Source organism: Malaclemys terrapin, chromosome 4 (genome assembly GCF_027887155.1).
Source record: "Malaclemys terrapin pileata isolate rMalTer1 chromosome 4, rMalTer1.hap1, whole genome shotgun sequence".
In the NCBI taxonomy this organism is placed as follows: domain Eukaryota; kingdom Metazoa; phylum Chordata; order Testudines; family Emydidae; genus Malaclemys; species Malaclemys terrapin.
In genome coordinates, this window is record NC_071508.1 from 21,731,239 (window position 1) to 21,753,661 (window position 22,423).

The 22,423-nt window shown below is 52.8% G+C and overlaps 1 protein-coding gene across 1 annotated transcript in view; it reads right to left on the bottom strand.

The window, feature by feature from the left end:
• LOC128835706 (kinesin-like protein KIF21B) overlaps nt 1–13,847 on the bottom strand; it is a 50,503-nt gene extending 36,656 nt beyond the window's left edge. Inside the window, exons 1-5 of the mRNA XM_054025293.1 lie at nt 13,792–13,847; nt 12,855–12,942; nt 12,301–12,408; nt 11,384–11,436; nt 8,429–8,630 (exon numbers count right to left, since the gene is read on the bottom strand). Coding sequence (XP_053881268.1) covers nt 8,429–8,630; nt 11,384–11,436; nt 12,301–12,408; nt 12,855–12,942; nt 13,792–13,847 — 507 coding nt within the window. The remainder of the gene's footprint in view (nt 1–8,428; nt 8,631–11,383; nt 11,437–12,300; nt 12,409–12,854; nt 12,943–13,791) is intronic.
• Between the last annotated feature and the right edge of the window lie 8,576 nt (nt 13,848–22,423).

Consider the following 22,423-nt stretch of genomic DNA (forward strand, 5'->3'; position numbering starts at 1 on the left):
ACAAACACCCAGTTTTGTCAAGAAAGTGGGGTGCAGAGGAATGTGGGCGGGAGGCCGGGATCCAACGGGGGGCAGGCAGGGCTCAGGTGAGCAGCGACGCTGGCCCCAGCCTTTGGGAAATAGTCGGCCTATCCCGTATGTGCTTTGCTGCTCGCCCCAGCCCTGCCTACCCTCTGCACAGGGAGGGGGGCTCGCGTGAGCGGCTCAGGCCAGCCCCACATGGGGGGAGGGACTCAGGCGAGTGGTTCAAGGCAACCCCATGGGGGGGGAGGAGGAGGGGCTCAGGCCAGTCCCACGGGGTGTTCTGTTTTCCCTTTGGGAAATATGGTCACCTTAAAGATGGGTCACAGCAAGAGGAGCAGGGAAAAGGCGGAGACTCAAAAAATGGCAGGCGTGCCCGTGGGAAGGCCGTGCTCAGGGGACAGCAGAAACAGGGAGCAGCTGACATGCTGTAAGTGCCTTTTACTCAGGTAAGGTACTGATCTGAGCCCCATGATGGCAGTAGCTGAGCACCTCCCAGTTTAATGCATTTACCCTCTGTGACGTTATTGATATAATCTGGGACCATATAGATCATTGTTGCAACCAAGGTCCTGTGGTGGCACCCAAATCTGGTATAAAGGGGGTCAAATGGGGTGTCTAGGACAAGGTTATGGTTTACTGGTTATGATTATGCTGTCTATATGTGTGTATCAGTTTTGTAGTTGAAGTTATGAATATTGGCTCTATACTGTCTGTATGGCAAACTTATGCTATGCTTCTGGGTGACATCCCAGACAAGCTGAGATTAGCTCTGCATAGCCTGCTTAATGGCCCATTAAGGACCATCAGCTATACAATGGACCCATTGAGAGAAGGCAGATACGCCTTGTAACTCAGCAAAGTATGCAGGGACTGGCCCATGTGACTCCAGACTCCATCTTGCTGTAATTTTCCACAGTAAGAACAAAGGTGTTCTTACACCTGGAAAAGACTATATAAGGCTGATGCCTCATCTCCATCTGGTCTTCAATCCTGCTTCATACCTCTGGAGGAACTTTGCTACAAGCTGAAGCTTTGAACAAAGGACTGAGGACCCATCCCAGCGGGGGATGTATTCCAGAGACTTGATTTGAACCTGCAGTTTATTCCATCGCTGCTGCAAGCCTGAACCAAGAACTTTGCCATTACTGTATGTAATTGATTCCATTTAACCAATCCTAACTCTCATCTCTACCTTTTTCCTTTTACGAATAAACCTTTAGATTTTAGATTCTAAAGGATTGGCAACAGCGTGATTTGTGGATAAGATCTGATTTGTATATTGACCTGGGTCTGGGGCTTGGTCCTTTGGGATCGGGAGAACCTTTTTCTTTTACTGGGGTATTGGTATTCATAACCATTTGTCCCCATAACGAGTGGCACTGGTGGTAATACTGGGAAACTGGGGTGTCTAAGGAGATTGCTTGTGAGACTTGCGGTTAGCCAGGGGGTGAGACCGAAGTCCTCCTAGTCTGGCTGGTTTGGTTTGCCTTAGAGGTGGAAAAAACCCCAGCCTTGGGCTGTAACTGCCCTGTTTGAGCAATTTGTCCTGAGTTGGCACTCTCAGTTGGGTTCCACCAGAACCGCATTGTCACAGTGGCGTAGTCGTGCTTGGATCCACAGAACCAGGTCAATTAAGCTTTGGGTCAGAACCCCACGCTGTCCAAATTTGAGTTTTGGGATTGAGAGTTTTGTTGGTTAAAGAACTGCTGCAATGGCTGAGCAAAGAGCATATGAGGGACTTGGCAAAAAAGCCCTGGAAAATTTGTGTTCAGAAAAGATAAGCTTTAGAAAGAAAGCTACAAATCAAGAACTGAGAAACCTGTTAATAGCCAGTGATCAGGGGGCAAGAGCACAGCCCTTACCTGAGGCTGCAGAAGAGGCAGAAAAAATTAGAATGCAAAGGGTGACAAGTAAACTGCAATTTGAGCATGAACAGAAGCTAGCAGATCTTCGATTGCTGGAGAAGCAAAAAATAGCAGAATTAGAAAGAGAGAGAGAGAAGGAGGCTGATGAGAGAGAAGAGAGAGCTCGTAAGGGACGTCTAGAGCTGCTCGCTGCTGAACAGGAGACGGCCAGACTTCAGCTCCAAGTAATGGAAGAGCGGAGAAAGTCATCCCCACCTGGTACTCCACCTCCCCCCCGCCATGAGAAAAACTGGGAAAGGATGTGTCCCATTTACAATGATACTGAGGATATAGAGGAGTTTTTGTCTACCTTTGAACGCCTCTGCAATCTGTACCAGATCCCCGAGGGTCAGCGAATGCCTGTCCTGCTGACCAGACTGACTGGAAAAGCCAGGGAGGTGTTTAATGACTTGGGGGAACAAGAAGCCTTGGATTATGGGCAGTTTAAAGATTCTGTGTTAAGGCGATTCAAGGTTACTCCTGAATCTTACAGAGTTAAGTTTAGAGAGTTTAAAATGTCTAAGGATTGTACTTTTGTAGAATGTGCTCATAAGCTGATGGGTTTTGTTAAAAAGTGGGTTGTGGGGGCCAAGGCGCATGGGAGTTTTGAAAAACTGCTGGATTTAATAACTTTGGAACAGTTCTTAGACATTGTGCCTGACAATGTGAGAGCAGCTGTGTGTGACAGGGACCCTGAGTCAGTCCTACGGGCAGCAGAGATTGCGGATGCCCATACCCAAAACAGGGCTCGAGAAGGGTGTAAAACCCCGGGGAAAAGTAATCCCCATTCTCCCCAGTTCAAGAGGAGGGAAGGATTTAAAAATAAACCTGACTCTTCTAAAGGAGTTCAAGGGGGCCTGGAGGGTAGGAACTCACATCCCAGGACGGAACAGGTTACATGCTATCACTGTGGTATCCTGGGCCACATGAGACCAGACTGCCCGACACTGAAGGGCAGCCCAAAACCAGCAACCCCAAATGCCACGGCCAATGCTAACTCTGTGGTGGTAAACTCACAGGCAAGCCACACAGAGCCCAGCATTGGTGCCCTGTGTGCAAATGCTGTTTCTGTGGTCTCTGAAGAATTTGACCTTAAAACTCACATTAAAGCTAAATATGGGGGAAATAACGCAGAGTTTATTAGCAGTGCAGAAGTGAATGGAGTAAGGTGTATGGCATGGAGGGACACCGCAGCAGATATTACTCTGGTTAAAGCAAGTCTTGTCAGGAAGGAAGATTATTTGCCAGGTGAAGATGTAACTGTTGTAGCCTTATCTAAGTATTTTGTCAGGGTGCCTTTGGCTAAAATCCACCTGAAATGGAAGGGTTTGGAGGGCACCATGGTTGTGGGAGTAAAAGACATAATCCCTAAGGATATCATGATTGGAAATGATATTAAAGCTATGGTCAGTCAAGTTAATACAAACCAAGCACAAGAGAGGATTGATCCCAAGGTTGTGCCTATGGAGGGTTTCTCCAAAAGCTTGTCCTTGGAAAGTAGCTGTTTGGCTGTGAATGAAGTTTCTGAATGTCCATCTAATGTCTCAGAAATAAATCTGGAATTAGATCAAGCGAAGGGAGAGGAGAACAAGGAGATTTTGGATGAGTCTAGGCAGTCTTGTGAACTGATGGCTTTATCTAGTCAGCAGTTTGGGGAGGCAAGGAGAGTGGAAGATGAGTGTCCCTATACCTTATCTGTTTCCTGTGCGAAGAATAGCGACAGTGAAGGAAATGTGCCTGTGTCTGTCAGGGGTATTAACTTGCCTATGGAGGAAGCTACCCCAGTCTCCAAGCAGTTGTCTGTGAACAGCCCGGTTTGCTGGGACAAGGGAAATGAAATCCCAAACCGTATGTCTAGTAAAGAAAAATGCGTCTCCAACTCTTTTTTGTCTGTGGAGCAGACAGAAGGTGCCTTTCGGCCTGTGATGGTTGAGAGTAATTTAGCTGTCTCAGAGTTGGTTCTGGATTCAACTAAAGCCCAGGAAGGGAATGGTCCTAAGTTTGCATCTGCTGGGGAGAATGGCACCATAACTAGGTTGCATCCAGTTAGTGTCTTAGCAAAATCCCAGAGACCAGAAAATTCTGGTGCTTGTATTTTGCCTGTTGCTCATGTGTGGGTGGAGAAGGGTGTAACAACTCTGTCTGATCAGGGTGATACCCTAGCCAGGGCACAAGGAGAGCGAAAAGGTAGTTTGGTTGTGGTACCTACGGACAGTTTAACGACGTGTAGCAAAAAGGAAAAAATTCCTAAGCTTGTGTGTGGCAAAGAGAAGGGAAGTATTTCTAACCTTTTATCTAGGAAGTCTATGGGTTTGCCTGAAAGGGGATTGTGTAGAGATCTGCCTGATGGGCCAAAGGTGATCCTGAATGCAAGTAAAACCCAGACAGAGCCTGTTGTTGCTCAGGAAAGTGTTCCTTTAGAGCAAGCCCTAGGTGAAGAGGGTAAGGGCAGAATTTCTGTGAGGGGTGATTTGCTGCTTAAAAATGCTCCTGGAGAAAGGAATCCTCATGGTACTCGGTGCAAGCAGTTCCCTGCAACTGAAGGGTGTGAGAGTGATTTAATCAAGGAAGTTTCAGTTCCTAGCAGCCAGAAATTGTCTGTTGTGAATGGATCCACTGACTGTCCTTTTAAAAGATCCAGTGTGGGTAGCTTTGAGAAGGTCTCAGAGGAAGTAAAAGTTGTTAAGGAATTGAGGCAGCCCTATAACCAAATGGCTGTGTGGGGCCAACTTGTTGGGGAGACAATGGTGTTGGAACAGAAATGTCTCCTTTCTGATTCTTTAAACGAGCAGTTTGTGCTTCAGGGTTTGAGGACAGATTTGGTTACTGATGTGTCAGAGCAGAGCAGTTTTATGGCTGAATGCTTGAGGATGCGGGGGAGAGCAAGCAAACTCTCACCCGCAGACTCTTTGGATTTGTGTGGTATCTCTTTAAGGCAGAGTCCAGCCTTGGAAATTATAGCAGTTAAGGATATGAAAACTGGTGGACTGGCTCTGGTCTGGGGTAGTGCAAATTACTTGCCTGGCTGGGAAAGGGAGGACTTGCTAATAGCTGTTAGCACAGAGGGCCCACCCCATCAGCCAGTGAATTCTGTTAAGCAAGAGAAATCAGGGTTTGATTCTGCAGGACAAGGAGGACAGAGAAAACTAAATTTTGCAAAGGGAAGCCACAGGTTAACCCTAAAATGCCCAAACTCCAATGGTATTAAGCCAAAGGGGTGGCATGACAACCATGATTGCAGATGGACACTTGCAATGAACTTGTTGTTATTGCTTAAGTATGTAATGAATGTGTTGCTATTGCCACAGACTGTAAAAATGTACAATGTGTCTAATCTTTGGGAGAATCCCTTGAACATGTTAAAAGGAATACATGAGAACACACGTGATGTTAAAAGGCCTTGTTACACTGGGGTTTCACAGGTAATGCCTGTAAACAATATTGGAACTTTTCACAGGGGAAAAGACATTCCAGACCTAATGTGCGGTATGAAAAGGGAAGACTGAGGCACACTACCATATTGCTTTCATAGCTAAATGCCAAGATTCCTGTACTATGAAGAACATTAATATCTGCATTTATTCGATGTTAATGGGGTTCCAAACATTTGCCCGAGCTTGTATAAATAAAGTAGCTGTTTTCTTTAGCTCTTGGCAAGATCACATGACACATACAGGAACCATGCTGCCAGAGCAGATCCAATCCACTATTGTTCTAACTAAGTGTTACCTTGAGTTTGTAAAGAGGTTCAATCATGTGGTTGAACATGATTTTGATAAACCATTTCTGTTATACACTGGTATGGCTTCTAACCCAATATTAGCTGTAGTGAGACAGAACCCAGGATGGGGAGCTCTTGGGATGCAGTCAGAGATGTTTGTGTCATCCCTTCCTGCATCAATTTTGCGTTGGGGGTGTGACGTTATTGATATAATCTGGGACCATATAGATCATTGTTGCAACCAAGGTCCTGTGGTGGCACCCAAATCTGGTATAAAGGGGGTCAAATGGGGTGTCTAGGACAAGGTTATGGTTTACTGGTTATGATTATGCTGTCTATATGTGTGTATCAGTTTTGTAGTTGAAGTTATGAATATTGGCTCTATACTGTCTGTATGGCAAACTTATGCTATGCTTCTGGGTGACATCCCAGACAAGCTGAGATTAGCTCTGCATAGCCTGCTTAATGGCCCATTAAGGACCATCAGCTATACAATGGACCCATTGAGAGAAGGCAGATACGCCTTGTAACTCAGCAAAGTATGCAGGGACTGGCCCATGTGACTCCAGACTCCATCTTGCTGTAATTTTCCACAGTAAGAACAAAGGTGTTCTTACACCTGGAAAAGACTATATAAGGCTGATGCCTCATCTCCATCTGGTCTTCAATCCTGCTTCATACCTCTGGAGGAACTTTGCTACAAGCTGAAGCTTTGAACAAAGGACTGAGGACCCATCCCAGCGGGGGATGTATTCCAGAGACTTGATTTGAACCTGCAGTTTATTCCATCGCTGCTGCAAGCCTGAACCAAGAACTTTGCCATTACTGTATGTAATTGATTCCATTTAACCAATCCTAACTCTCATCTCTACCTTTTTCCTTTTACGAATAAACCTTTAGATTTTAGATTCTAAAGGATTGGCAACAGCGTGATTTGTGGATAAGATCTGATTTGTATATTGACCTGGGTCTGGGGCTTGGTTCTTTGGGATCGGGAGAACCTTTTTCTTTTACTGGGGTATTGGTATTCATAACCATTTGTCCCCATAACGAGTGGCACTGGTGGTAATACTGGGAAACTGGGGTGTCTAAGGAGATTGCTTGTGAGACTTGCGGTTAGCCAGGGGGTGAGACCGAAGTCCTCCTAGTCTGGCTGGTTTGGTTTGCCTTAGAGGTGGAAAAAACCCCAGCCTTGGGCTGTAACTGCCCTGTTTGAGCAATTTGTCCTGAGTTGGCACTCTCAGTTGGGTTCCACCAGAACCGCATTGTCACACCCTCATGCACCTCCAGGGGGCAGGGCAGTGGGGGATTGAGGCCCTGAGGCTAAGGGAGTTGCCCAAGGTCACACGGGGAGTCTGTGGCAGAGCAAGGACTTGACCAAAGGGCTCCCAAGTCCCAGGCCAGTGCCATGACCACTGGGCCATCCTTCCTCTCCGGCTGGGGAGATACATGACTCAGCTCAATAGCAACCTCTGGCTGCCTAAGGGCTGGTGCTCCTGGGAAACCAGTCCAGCCAAGCTCAGCATGAAGCAGGATGTCGGATATGCCGCACAGGACAGGGATATAAAGCAGGAGGTGCCTTCCCAGCTCCGAAAGATACCCTGAAGCCTTCTCCCTGTTCAGACATGACATACAGCCCTTTAACAGCCTACCTCGCCATAGTCCCTTGCATCCTACCCACAAACTACAGCACCACTGAAACACAGCCATCTCTGGGGTGGAGCCCAGAGCAGTGGCCAGAGCCCCTCCCCTGCTTCCCCCCTCCTCCACAGCCTCAGCACGCCGCTTGGGCGGGGCGGAGCCAGACATCTGCTCTAAGCCGAGCGGCACGGTAAGGGGGCTGGGGAGTTGGAGAAGGGGGGCAGTCAGGGGACAGGGAGCGGGGGGCAGGGGTTGGATGGGTCAGGGGTTCTGGGGGGGCTGTCAGGGGGCAGGGGTGTGGAGAGGGGTCGAGGCAGGCAGGGAGCAGAGGGGGTTGGATGGGTCGGGAGTTCTGGGGGTCCTGTCAGGGGGCGGGGAGCAGTTGGATAGGGCATGGGAGTCCCAGGGGTCTGTCTGGGGGCAGGGGTGTGACTATGGGGTGGGGATGTGGATAACGGTCGGGGCAGTCAGGGGACAGCTAGGGTCCTATGGGGGCAGTTAGGGTGGGGGGTTCTCAGGAGAAGGCAGTCAGGGGACAAGGAGCGGGGGGGGTTGGGGGTACTGAGGGGAGTAGTCAGGGGGTGGGAAGTGGGTTGGAGTGGATGGGGGCAGGGCGGGTCTAGAGCGCCCCCCCGCCCGCCCCCGTGTCCTCTTTTTTGATTGTGGAAATGTGGTAACCCTAAGTTAGAGGTCTGTGCAGCCTGGCTTATTGGAACCATCCTGGGCTCCTAGTGTGGTGGCCAAGCCTGGATGTGTCGGTGAAGGTGTCAGAGAGCAGACAGAGAGAGGCACAGAAGAACAGGGGTCTCATCTTTCAACTCTGCAGCTTGGACACACCCTCGTGCCTGGGCTCCCAGCCTCTCCTGCCTGGGGTCCCCTGCACCTTGGTCTTGCTAGTTCACACCCAGCTAGGGCACCCCGGCTCTCGTCCAGCTGGCACTCATTCCGCATGCTTAGCCACGTCCAGACCCTGGCACCTAGCTCTGGTACAACTGGCTCCTCGCACCCAGAGCCTGGGCATCCCTGGAACCGGGAGTTACCCAGGTCATGGGGGCTGGGGTGGGAGAAGACTGGGGGGTTGGAGGGAGGTCTCGGCAGGGTGGGGGAGGTTCCATGGGGGGGATTCCACGGGGAGTACCTGGTTCTTGTCCAGCTCGCAGTTCTTGTATTCGCTCTCGCCCTGCTCCTGGAAGGTGACGAGGACAAAGCCGACGAAGAGGTTCATCATGAAGAAGGCGATGAGGATGATGTAGATGATGAAGAAGATGGCGATCTCCACCCGGTAGTTGTAGATGGGGCCCATGTCCTCGGTGTGGGTGTCAATGGCCTTGTACAGCAGCCTGGGGGGTAGCGAGTAGAGAGCATGCAGTTTACCAGGCTGCATGGGGGGGCGGCTCAGTCCAGCTGAGCTAAGGCAGAGAGGTCAGGACATCCCAGACAGCTGCTTCCCCTTTGACTGCACTGGCACCTCTGTGCCCCTGATCGGGGGTGGGGGGGTCTGACCCCTCTCCCCATCTTCGGGAGAAGTCCCCTCACATGGCATTCCCCAGCCAGGCAGCAGCGCCAGTGGGGTGCTGGGATCTCCCCCCGTGCAGCCTGACCCAGTGCCCGGCCCCCATGCTGCGTGCTCCCCTCGACGGACTCACTGGGGCCAGCCCTCGAAGGTGGAGACAGTGAAGAGCGGCATCATGGCTGAAGGACGTTGTCGAAGTGGAAGTCGTTGTGCACCCACTCGCGCGGGTACAGCTCTTGCTGCTTGGGGCCGCTGTCCATGTACAGAAGTTGCCTCTGGAATGGGAGGCAGCAGCGCATTTACAGACGAGGGGTGAGCGAGTGGGGGACTGGGCCCAGAAACTCTCCGGTCCCCTTGCCCATGACACACACGTGCCCGCCTGCTGAAGACTCCATGCTGCTCAGAGCACGTTACTGTCTCACCAAATCAACCTGGGGAACTCACAGCAGCAGAAAGCCAGAGGCCAGTGCTGGTCACGACAAGCACCGTGGCCGAGTATGCGAGTTCTGACAATAACAGGAATCGGCAGTCATGCAATCAGGGTGTGCTGAGGAATGATCACATGTGGATGCCAGGGCTACAACCCGTCTACAACCTGCCCAGCAGCCTCACCAAGATCCACCCTTGGTGCCTCTCCCCAGAGTACCTGGGATCAGGTGGCAGCCTGGATCTACAGGCTGGAGCAGCTTGGCAAATCCCACCACATGCCTGGCAAATCCTGCCGTCTGGGATGAGCTCTGCCCTTCCACAGCCAGGGAGACTCATGCCCCAGGGGAGCCCCCTATACACCCAGACACGTACTTCACCCACTAGCGTGTCTGAAAGGGGACCTGCAAAGGTGACATAACACCTGGGGATATGGGCGGCACGTGACTCCTCCATTTGGGGAGGCTGCGTGTGCCCAGACTATGGCCCCGCCCCTGCTCCAGCTCCTGCCCCACTCATCCCCACCTGCGCCTCTTCAGCCCCTCCCCTGGGGTTCCCCTGCCTGTCCGCCGGCTTCCGGCCGCTCACCCCTCGTGCATGCGTGTGTCTCTTCACCCCCTCCTGCAAGGCTCCCCTGCAAGCAGACTGGGGACAGGAAGAGGACGAGTGGGAGCGGGAACTCAAGTGGAGTGCGGGCAGGACCACAGCCAGGGTGCCCACCCTTTTGGCAGCGGTGCGCTCCAAAGGCGGCAGGCCGTCTGTTTGGGGAGGCTTAGCCCCCTCTGGCTCTTATACCCACCACCCATGCCTGGGGGCTGCCATCTTCTGCTCCTGCTTTTGATGATGAGTGAAGAAGGCCTGAAAAAGCTTTCCCAGGTCGTTCCATAAAACACAAGACAGTCCCAGGCTTAGGGTTGCCAACTTTCTACTCACACAAAACTGAACAGCCCTGCCTGCCTCCCAGGCCCCGCTCCCTGCTCACTCCCTCTGTCACTCGCTCTCCCCACTCTCACTCACTCCCTCATTTCCACCAGGCTGGGGCAGGGGGTTGGGATGCGTGAGGGGGTGAGGGCTCCGGCTGGGAATGCGGGTTCTGGGGTGGGGCCAAAAATGAGGGGTTTGAGGTGTAGGAGGGGCTCCGGGCTGGGGGATGGAGCTGAGGGGTTCGTAGTATGGGAGGGGGTTCCGGGCTGAGGCAGGGGGCTGGGGGGTGAGAGGGGGTACGGGCTCTGGGCTGGGGTGTGTGTTCTGGAGTGGGGCCAGAAATGAGGGGTTCAGGGTGCGCGAGGGGGCTCCAGGCTGGGGCAGGGGGTTTGGGGGTGGAGGTGCAGTCTCTGGGGTGGGGCTGGGGATGAGGGGTTTGGGGTGCAGGAGTGTGCTCTGAGCCAAAGGCGTGAGGGGGATCAGGGCTGGGGCAGGGGGTTGGGGCGTGGGAGGGGGTCAGGGGTGAAGGTTCTGGGCGGCGGTTACCTCAAGCAGCTCCCGGAAGCAGTGGCTTGTCCTCCCTCTGGCTCCTACATGGAGGTGCGGCCAGGTGGCTCTGCGTGCTGCCCTGTCCGCAGGCACCCCCCCTGCAGCTCCCATTGGCTGTAGTTTCTGACCAATGGGAGCTGCAGAGCTGGCACTTGGGGCAGGAACAGCGTATGGAGCCCCCTGGCTGCCCCTACACATAGGAGCCACAGGGGGGACATGCTCCTGCTTCCAGCAGCCGCGGCTGACTTATCCCTGCTGTGCTGCTGACCGGACTTTTAATGGCCTGGTCAGTGGTGCTGACCGGAGCCACCAGGGTCCCTTTTCGACCAGGTGTTCCGGTCAAAACCCGGACACCTGGCAACCCTGCTAGTGCCTTAACCATTGGCCTGGCCTTCCTCTGGCTTACGAGCCCAACTCCTCCTTGGTCCTGGCCATTCAACACTCCCCTCGGCTCCCTGCCCCCTAGAGCAAACTGCCCTGTACTGCAGGCTTTGCTCTGCATAGAGACCCACGCCTGGGCTCCTCTGCTCAGCAGGGTCCCGGGAACAGGCTGTGAGCACAAGAGACAACAAACCAGGACTGGTTCCTCGCCTTCCCCACCAGTCCCCCCTCAGGCAATGACACCCCCGGTCCCTGCGCTCTGGCTGCGAGGTACATGCAGTGATGACAGGGGGCTCCTACCTGCATTCCTCTTCTGTCATCTTGGCCGGATCCGTACAGCTGCTAAACTTCCCCTAGGTTTAAGCAGAGAGCAGAAGAATCAGGGATTGTACTGTGAACCGCAGGGAGCCTGACTGATAGACCTGGGGAGCAAGGACAAGGGCAGCTGCTGGCAACTGCAGTACATCCTGACATGACCCCACGGCTTGGCCCCGACCCAGGGGGCAGCGTCTCCACGGCCCATTCCAGCCTGAAAGGGACTGGTTAGTGCCAGCCGTGAGCGTCTGGGCCCTACCCCAGCTGGGCCTTTCCTTAGAGGTGCTTAGAGCCCAGCCAGATGTGCCAGCCCTCAACTCTCCCTGCGCACTCAGCAGCACTGACAACCCCTAGGAGCCCTGCAAGGCCCGAAGGCCAGACCACTGCTGCAGCAACCCATAGCACTTCTAGCCAAAGAGTCACGTCAACCTCATCCATTCGCACAACAGCGCAAGCGCAGACCGGCCTGCAGTGCCACGGGTGGTCAGGAGGACACACCTGTGATCCTGCAACACGGTGGGGAGCTGGAGCGGGCGGGGGAAACCGAGTCACAGGTGGGGAAGGGACTGGCCCAAGGCTACCTGGCTGGTCAGCACCAAAGCTGGCAAGAGACCCCCAAATTGGCTGACTCCCACTGGGCCATGGGGCTGCCTTGCGTGGGCACAGATTATGCATACACTGCCCTGTTCTGCCTGCAGCGTGCTGGTACCCCCAAGGGGATGGCCGGGGATGGTCCTCGGCCTCCCTCTGAATTTCTGACATGGGAGAATCCCCTCTCTTAAAAGAAACGAAGAGGAGCCACTTCCTGGCGCTTCCCTGAGCTCAGCTCCACCCCAGCTCTCCCCAGGACAGGGTGGGTTGGGTGAGACCAGCACTGGGTTCTGGCCGGGAGGGGCTCTCACCTTGAAGAGCTGCACCCCGATGCAGGCCAACATGAACTGCAGCAGGGTGGTGACAATCACAATGTTGCCGATGGTCTTGATGGCCACGAACACGCACTGGACTACGTGCTAGAGAGAGAGAGAGGCCAATGCAGAGATGGGCCAGGCCTGCAGCACCACGACCTGCTGTGGGTATCGACCATGCCCCTGTGTAGGGGAAGGGGCCATCCCAGACACAGACGGGGGACACAGCACCACACCGGTGTGCAGGGGACACGGCCGTCCCAGACACGGATGGGGGACCCGGCACCACACTGGTGTGCAAGGGAAGCGGCTGTTCCAGATGCAGCCAGGGGACCTAATACAAAACCAATGGGTTACCTCCCAGCTGCCCACAGACACCTAACAAAACACCTGGGTAAGAGTGAAATCAGGTGGCCTGAGCCCTGGGACGTGCAGTCCTGGCATCCTGCTCAGATGGCCCATGATCTGGCAGGTCCTGGATTCCTGTGGCAGATCTGAGGGGGGCCGTGTCCACCCCCTATGGAGGGCCCTTGTCCCCACCTTGCTCTCACCTTCAGCCCCTTCGCTCTGTTAATGGCCCGCAGCGGCCGCAGGACTCTCAGCACCCTCAGGATTTTCACCACGGAGATGGCGCTGGACCTGAGGAGGGCGGGGGGAGACGGGGTGACTCAGCCAGCTTGGGGTCTGGCCAGACAAATCAGCTCCTCACACGCCGTCAGGAGCCAAACCGGCCTGCAGCGATGCATCGGGGGAGAGCCAACACCTGTGCCCCTCCAACATGGGCAGGGGAGCTGTACCTGCCAGGGACAGGAGGGGGCAGACTGGGGGGACAGGCAGGCGAGGAGCGGGCATGCTGGAGGGGGCAGGCTGGGGGACATGCTTGGAGGGCAGGCCGGGGGGTGCAGAGCAGCAGGGGCGGAGGGGGCAGTCTGGAGGGAATGCTTGGGGGGGCAGGCCGGGGGGTGCAGAGCAGCAGGGGCGGAGGGGGCAGTCTGGAGGGAATGCTTGGGGGGGCAGGCTGGGAGGTGCGGAGCGGGAAGGGGCGTGCTGGGGGGGGCCGGCTGGCGGTGTGCTCCAGGGGGCAGGCTGGGGGGTGCGGAGCGGGAGGGGGCACGCTGGGGGGCAGGCTGGCAGTGTGCTGCAGGGACAGGCCGGGGGGTGCGGAGCGACAGGGACAGGAGGGGGCAGTCTGGGGGGCATGCTTGGGGGGCAGGCTGGGGGGTGCAGAGCGGGAGGGGGCGCGCTGGGAGGGCCTGCTGGTGGTGTGCTGCAGGGGGCAGGCTGGGGGGTGCAGAGCGGGAGGGGGCGTGCTGGGGGGCAGGCTGGCGGTGTGCTGCAGGGGGCAGGCCAGGGGGTGCGGAGCGGCAGGGCCAGAAGGACAGGCCGGGAGCATGCTCTGGCGGGGCCAGGCTGTCATGTGTTCTAGGAGGGGATTGCAATCCAGTTTGACAGAGCTCCCCAAAGGCAGCACTTCCAGGCGCTTCCCACCGTGGGAGCCAGCGAGCCTCAGCCCCACCCCACAGGAGTCTCTCCAGGGAGTTCATTCTCCACAGCCCATTCTTGGCCCAGCTGCCAATTGTGATGGTGCTTTTCTCACGCAGACACCTGTGGCCTAGGAACTGGGCTGACAGCCACTAAACAAATGCTTCCCTGGGCGCCCAACCGGCCACAGTAGAGCACGGCCCGCAGGGCCTTCTCTGACTGGTCCGTCTAGGGTGGGACTCAGGAGCAGAGCTGGTCAAAACTCGGCATTTCTGTTTCGGGGGAAATTTCGACACATCGTCATTTGGTTTTGGTCCCGATTGGAACAAAAAAAATATTTTCAAAATATCCCATGAAATGGAAGTTTTGAAAAATGTTGGTTCTGGAACACTTTGAAATTTTGTTTTATTTTATTTTATTTTATTTCTTTTTGTTTGTTTGTTTAATATTTTTATTTTTCTATTATTTAATGACATGTCTGTGGCATACACTACTACTACTGGTGTCGTAAAATGACAATCATTTAATGATTCTATTGATTTTATTTTAAATATTTAATAACGGGTGCTTCAGTCTAGCAGAGAAAGGCATAATATAGTCCCATGGCTGGAAGCTGAAACTAGACAAATTCAGACTGGAAAGAAGGTGTAAATTGTTTACAGTGAGGGTAATTAATCATAGGAGCAATTTACCCAGGGACGTGGTGGAGACTCCAGCACTGACAATTTTTAAATCAAGAGGGGATGTTTTTCTAAAGGCATTCTCTACGTTCTATGGTCTGTGTCACATAGTAGGTCAAACCAGGTGATCGTAATGGTGCCTTCTAGCCTTGGAATGGATTAATCTGTGCATTTTAAAAACAGTTAAGGGCAGCTGCTACTTAGCACTGATTGAAACATCTTCTCTTCTAGGTCAAAACGTCTGTGATTTGCCTTGTAACTCCAGTGTCAAACTATTTCATTACAACACAAACAGGAGACATTTTGATCTAAAAGAAAAGCGAAGCTGTTTCAATCCATGCTAAGTGGCAGCTGCCCTTAAAGAGTTTTAAAATAAACTATATTAAAATAATATTTCTGCTAGGGCTGTCAAGCGATTAAAAAAATTAATATTGATTAATCTTGCTGTTAAACAATAATAGAATACCATTTCTTTAAATATTTTTGGGTGTTTTCTACATTTTCAAATATATTGATTTCAATTACAACACAGAATACAAAGTGCACACTGCTCACTTTATATTTATTTTTGATTACAAATACTTGCACTGTAAAAAACAAATGAAATAGTATTTTTCAATTCACCCAATACAAGTACTGTAGTGCAATCTCTTTATCATGAAAGTTGAACTTAAAAATGTAGAATTATGTACAAAAAATAACTGCATTCAAAAATAAAACAATGTAAAACTTTAGAGCCTACAAGTCCACTCAGTCCTATTTCTTGTTCAGCCAATCACTCAGACAAACAAGTTTGTTTACATTTGCAGGAGCTAATGCTGCCCGCTTCTTATTTACAATCTCACCTGAAAGTGAGAACAGGTGTTCTCATGGCACTGTTGTAGCCGGCATCACTAGTTATTTACATGCCAGATGCGCTAAAGATTCGTATGTCCCTTCATGCTTCATCCACCATTCCAGAGGACATGCGTCCATGCTGACGATGGGTTCTGACTGATAACAATCCAAAGCAGAGTGGACCGCCGCATGTTCATTTTCATAATCTGAGTCAGATGCCACTAGCAGAAGGTTGATTTTCTTTTTTGGTGGTTCGGGTTCTGTAGTTTTTGCATCAGAATATTGCACTTTTAAGACTTCCGAAAGCATGTTCCACACCTTGTCCCTCTCAGATTTTGGAAGGCACTTCAGATTCTTAAACCTTGAGTTGAGTGCTGTAGCTATCTTTCGAAATCTCATATGGTACCTTCTTTGCGTTTTGTCAAATCTGCAGCAAAAGTGTTCTTAAAATGAACAACATGTGCTGGGTCATCATCTGAGACTGCTATAACATGATATATGGCAGAATGCGGGTAAAACAGAGCCAGAGACATACAGTTCTCCCCCAAGGAGTTCAGTCACAAATTTTATTAATGCATTATTTTTTTAACAAGCGTCATCAGCATGGAAGCCTGTCCTCTGGAATGGTGGCCGAAGCATGAAGGGGCATACGAATATTTAGCATAGCTGGCATGTAAATACTTTGTAATGCCAGCTACAAAAGTGCCATGTGAACGCCGCCGGTTCTCACTTTCTGGTGACATTGTAAATAAGAAGCAGGCAGCAGTATCTCCCGTCAATGTAAACAAACTTTAGAGACTGGGAACGGTTGGGTCATTACACTAATTGAATTTTTTTCCCCATGTTAAGTTCTCCTCACACCTTCTATGGGTCATCTCAATTATCACTTCAAAGGGTTTTTTTCTTCTGCTGCTGATAGCTCATCTCAATCGATTGGCCTCTTACAGTTGGTATGCGTTCTTCCACCTTTTCACCTTCTCTGTATGTATAAATATCTTCTGTCTGTGTGTTCCATTCTATGCATCCGAAGAAGCTTATGCTGAAATAAATTTGTTAGTCTCTAAGGTGCCACAAGTACTCCTGTTCTTTTTGCAGATACAGACTAACACGGCTGCTACTTTGAAACCTTTTTTGTCTGAGTGATTGGCTGAACAAGAAGTAGGATTGAGTGGACTTGTAGGCTCTAAAGCAGGGGTTCTCAAACTGGGGTTTGGGACCTCTCAGGGGGTCACAAGGTTATTACATGGGGGGTTGAGAGCTGTCAACCTCTCCCAAACCCCGCTTTGCCTCCAGCATTTAGAATGGTGTTAAATATATAAAAAAGTGTTCTTAATTTATAATGGGGGTCGCACTCAGGAGCTTCCTATGCGAAAGGGGTCACCAGTAAAAAAGGTTTGAGAGCCACTGCTCTAAAGCAAGGGTGGCCAACCTGAGCCTGAGAAGGAGCCAGAATTTACCAATGTACATTGCCAAAGAGCCACAGTAATATGTCAGCAGCCCCCCATCAGCTCCCCGCCATCCCCTGCCCACCAGCAGCCCCACCGATCAGCACCTCCCCCTCCCTCCCCACACCTCCCAGTCAGCTGTTTTGTGGTGTGCAGGAGGCTCTGGGGTGGGGGAGGAATGAGGACACGGCAGGCTCAGGGAAGGAGTGGAGTGGGGGCAGGGCCTGTGGCAGAGCCAGGGGTTGAGCAGTGAGCACATCCCCCCCGGCACATTGGAAAGTTGGCGCCTGTAGCTCCAGCCCCAGAGTCGGTGCCTATACAAGGAGCCGCATGTTAACTTCTGAAGAGCTGCATGTGGCTCCGGAGCCACAGGCTGGCCACCCCTGCTCTAAAGTTTTGCATTGTTTTGTTTTTGAATGCAATTATGGAACCAAAAAAATCTACATTTGTAAGTTGCATTTTCACAATAAAGAGATTGCACTCCAGTACTTGTATGAGGTGAACTGAAAAATACTATTTCTTTTATTTATCATTTTTACAGTGCAAATATCTGTAATCAAAAATAATATAAAGTGAGCACTGTACACTTTGTATTCTGTGTTGTCATTGAAATCAATATATTTGAAAATGTAGAAAAACATCCACAAATATTTAACAAATTTCAAGTGGCATTCTATCGATTAACAGTGCGATTAAAACTGCGACTAATCGTGATTTTTTATTTAATCGCATGAGTTAACTGCGATTAATTGACAGCCCTAATTTCTATTATATAATGACATGTCACAGTAATAGGGCATATTATGGGTGTACATTAATGGCAGTTGGTAGTTCGTATTGATGGAAACCTAGTGCAGTGTTACTCCTGCCATGGTATGAAATAATGTAAACATGAAAAAAGAAAGGACATCAAATTCTAAACAACATTTTGAACATTTCCAAACGTGTTTTTTTTTTTGGCAGGAATTTTTGTCAGAATCAACACAATTTCATGACAAATTTCAGTTTTGGAGAAACTAACGAAAAACGTTTGAGGCAAATGTTCTGACTCGCTGTACGGAGGAGGCCGCCCTAGTGGTGACAGTAAGTGGCACAGGCTGGCCAGCGAACCCCCAGTGCTGTCTGTGTGCAGCAGCAGCCTCAATCAAAGATTCCCCATTCACTGCAGCCACTGCTGACGCCTGCCTCTGCTCTGCCCCGATCAGCGGCTCCCCTCACCGCTGGCATCACCCCATTATGCACTGGCTCCAGAAAGATGGGGTGTGACTCACCTTCAGGACTATTTCAACTGTGAACACGGAGGTGAAGCCGATGTCAAAATATCCCAGAACCTGAAGATAAAAATCAGGGAGAGGTTTTGGTAACTCGGGAGACCAGATGTTATTTGAACGGCCTACAACCAGGAGCTTTGGCAGACAGACGGCACACTGCCCCGCTGAATGGAAACTGCACACCTGGTGCTAATAATAAATACCACAATAATACATACATGCTTTGCACTGTGACTGCTTCTTTCGCGCCAGCATCTTTACGACACTAATGAATTAAGCCTCCCAGTCCCCACAGCAGTCAGAAAAGGATTATCCTTAGCAGAGCACAGCAGTCCAAGGGTTAGAGCCCAGGAGCCAGGATTCCTAGCTACTGTTCCCATCTTTGGGAGGGGAGAGTGTTCATAGAATCATAGAAGATTAGGGTTGGAAGGGACCTCAGGAGGTCATCAAATCCAACCCCCTGCTCAGAGCAGGAACAACCCCAACTAAATCATCCCAGACAGGGCTTTGTCAAGCCGGAACTTAAAAACCACTAAGAATGGAGATTCCACCACCTCCCTAGGTAACCCATTCCAGTGCTTCACCACCCTCCTAGTGAAATCGTTTTTCCTAATATCCAACCTAGACCTCCCTCACTGCAACTTGAGACCATTACTCCTTGTTCTGTCATCTGCCATCACTGAGAACAGCCGAGCTTCATCCTCTTTGGAACCCCTGTTTAGGTAGTTGAAGGCTGCTATCAAATCCCCTCTCACTCTTTTCTTCTGCAGACTAAATAATCCCAGTTCCCTCAGCCTCTCCTTGTAAGTCATGTGCCCCAACCCCCTGATCATTTTCATTGCCCTCCGCTGGACTCTCTCCAATTTGTCCACATCCCTTTTGTAGTGGGAGGCCCAAAACTGGACACAGTACTCCAGATGTGGCCTCGCCAGTCAGTGTTCTAGTGGTTAATGCTGGCGATTTAGGGTCAGGACTCCTGGGTTCAATTCCTGGTTCTGGGAAACGACCATGGCCTAAGGTGTCAGGATCCCTGGGTTCTTTTCCCAGCTCTGTAAGCATCTAGCTGGGTGACCTTGGGCAAGTAATTTCCCCTCTCTGGGCCTCAGTTTCCCTGTGTGTAAAACGAGGTTAGTGACAGTGCTTTGGGGTCCTCAGATGAAAGGCTCTGTACATTCACAGTATTACAATCCAAGACAATTTAAAGGTGGGGAATCTGAGGCACAGAGTGATGTTAAGTGACTTGCCAGTGATCACACAGGCAGTTAGTGGCAGTGCTAGGGGCAGAAGCCAGGAGTCCTGATTCCAGTTTTTTAGAGCAGTCCCATTTTACCTCAGCTGTGTGCCCCACGCTGCTGAGCTTTCCACGGAAACCTAAGCCAGCAGTCCAGTGATTGAGGGGCCCACCAATGGCTCAGGCCCCTGCAATGGCAGGGATTTGTTTTATTGAGACATACCCAGCGGGTCCTTGCAAGTGATCTGTGCCCCAGAGGAAGGCAAAACCAGCCAGCCCCAAGATGCCAGCTGGTGTGACCTGGGGGGAAACTCCTTCCTGACCCCAAATATGGTGATCGGTTGGACCCTGAGCACGTGAGCAAGAACCAGCCAGCCGAGCGCCTGACAGCACAAATGCTTGGTGCCACCTCTGCACCCTGCCCAATGGCCCACCTCCAGCCGTGGAGTTCTGATGAATAACTCCATCCACACTTGTGGGGTCTCCGAGTGCTTCACAGGGCAATGGACTTCTCTGTGGGTATCTCTACCGCTCCCTGCACCACAGGGGCCGAGCAGATCCCAGCGGGGAACGAATGTAACCTCACAGGGCAGCTTTATTATCCCTCTGCTACAGACTGGGATGGTGAGGCACAGAGAGGAAGTGACTTGCCCAGGGCCACAAAATAAAGTTAGTGCCAGCCAGGAATGAGAACCCAGAATCCCCTGCTGCAGCTCTGGAACAGGTTTTCCTTCCCGAGCCAGGAAACGAACCAAGGACTCCTGATTCCTCATCCCCTGCACTAAACTCTCCTTGGGCACAAGGCGATAGACTGGCAAGCAGCTCCCCTGAAGCTGCACATTTCTGGTGGCTCAAACTGCTTTCCCTAACAGCCCATCCTGGGAACCTTGTTCCTGAAGGACACAGGCCGGATGGGATCCTCTGCCGCCAGGGAGACGCTGCTGAGCAGGATGAAGAGCAGGATGAAGTTGGTGAACCAGGTGGCGTTGACGATTCGGTGGCACAGCACTCGGATCCCGGGGAAGGGAGAGAGGGGAGGCAGGCAGTCAAAGCATTGTCAGCTCCAAGGGGCTGAGTGACAGCCCAGGTTAGAGCTTGGGGAGTGGTGCAGCTGGGGAGATCCCTGCGTGAGTCTCGGGGGTGGCACCCCTCATTCTGTGTGCCCGGCATGCTTCGACCCTGGGACAGCGTGTGGGCCCAGCTGGCTCCAGAGGCTGTAACAGCCCATTACAGTTAAAGGTGTTACTTTGTAGCTCAGTCGGGAGGTTCCAGGTTCTATTCTCGCTGATCACTGCTGGGTTTCTGACAGATGGGAGGAGAAGCAGCACCTACTTGTTGGTTGGGCTGAAGATAGGGTTACCATATCTAATAAATAAAAAAAGAGGACCCTCCACGGGCCCTGATCCCGCCCGTTTCCCACCCCTAGCCCCACCCAACTCCGCCCCTTCCCCGCCCTAACTCCGCCCCCTCCTCCCTCCCACTCCCAGCCATGGGGAAAGGGCTGCCCCAGCGCTACCAGCTTCAGGGTTTGCCGGGCAGCCCCCAGACCCTGCGCCCCCGGCCGGCGTTTCCCCAGCACAGCTGGAGCCCGGGAGGGGAAGCGCCCAGCCGGGGGCGCAGGGTCTGGAGGCTGCCCGGCAAACCGTGAAGCCTGTAGCGCTCGGGCTTTGGACAGCCCCTATGCCTCCGGACCCTGCGCCCCCAGCCGGGCACTTCCCCTCCCGGGCTCCAGGGGCGCAGGGTCCGGAGGCACGGGGGCTGCCCGAAGCCGGTAGCGCTCGGGCAGCCCGGCTCTTAAACAGAGCAAAACAAAAACAAAAAAAAACCCTTACACCCCCTCACTGCACAGCCCCCCGCCTACTACACCCCATCTCACTGCACAGCCCCTCTCACCTGCTACACTCCCTCACTGCACAGCCCCCTCTGCCACTGCACAGCATCTCCTGCCTGCTACATCCCCTCACTGCACAGCCCCCCTCTGCCCACTGCACAGCTCCTCCCACCTGCTACACCGCAGCTCACGGCAGATCCCACCACCTACTACACCCCTCACTGCACAGCCCCCTGCCCGTTACACCCCATCTCACTGCACAGCCCCTCCCGCCTGCTACACCCCCTCACTGCACAGCCCCCTGCCCATTACACCCCATCTCACTGCACAGCCCCCTCTACCGTTCCGCAGCCCCCTTGTCTGCTACACCCCATCTCACTGCACAGCCCCCCTCTGCCCACTGCACAACCCCCCACTGCACAGCGGATCTCCCAGCTATTGGCTAGGCAGCAGCAGCAGATTCCTGGGTGGAGCTTTTGTCTGCACATCATTCCCGGGAACCCCGACCCCTCCCTTCCCCCCTTCTCTGTCCCCCCCCCCAGCACTCTGCTTGCCTCACCTCCCCCCTCTGCCCTTCCACCCCTCCCTTCATTCGCTCCCTTTCTCTCCCCTTCCTTGTCCCCGCTCCCCTCCCCGCCAGCCCCTAGCACTGTCTGGGTCTCACCAGCCTGCACTGGGCGTGGGAGCTGGCTGACGGCTTTCATCCTCCCAGGAAATTGAGCTGCTGGCAGAGCAGCAAAGCAAACAGCTTTTCTCTCTCCCAGCTGCCAACATGTCTCTGCAGGGTTAGCCCTAACGGGAGCTGTGCCACGGGGGAGCCGGGCACCCTGCCGCGCTGCTGGGGAGAACTTGGCTCCTCAGGCCTCAGCCCGTCCTCTGGATGCCCCTCTGCCGGTCTAGGCCGTTCAGCAGCAGAACGCCACAGGAGGAGGTGCAGAGAAAGAGCCAGGTGATGGAGGAGCTGAGTGAGGAAGAGAATTGTTAGGCGCTAACTACACTGTGTAGGCTTGGCCGAAGGGCTGGGGGGAGGATGGCGACAAGCGGGTGACTGGCCCGGAGCAGAGGGCGGATGGAGGGCAGCCCGAGGGGAGAGCCAGGAGGCCTGGGGTGGAGCTCAGGAGAGGCGAACGGCTGCTGAATTCCAGGGCAGTTGCTGAATCTGGAATGTAGGGGAGCCCCAGCGGCGGGTACATTGAGTCATGGAGGCTGGGGCCAGCCCACAGGGCCCACTGGGGTGGGCTAGGAACAAGGTTGGACAGTAGGGCATGGGCAGGGCCAGCCCTATCCCAGCCTGCTGAGGGATGGGGCCCAGCTCGGCAGCCTGTTGTCTACAGCACTCGGCC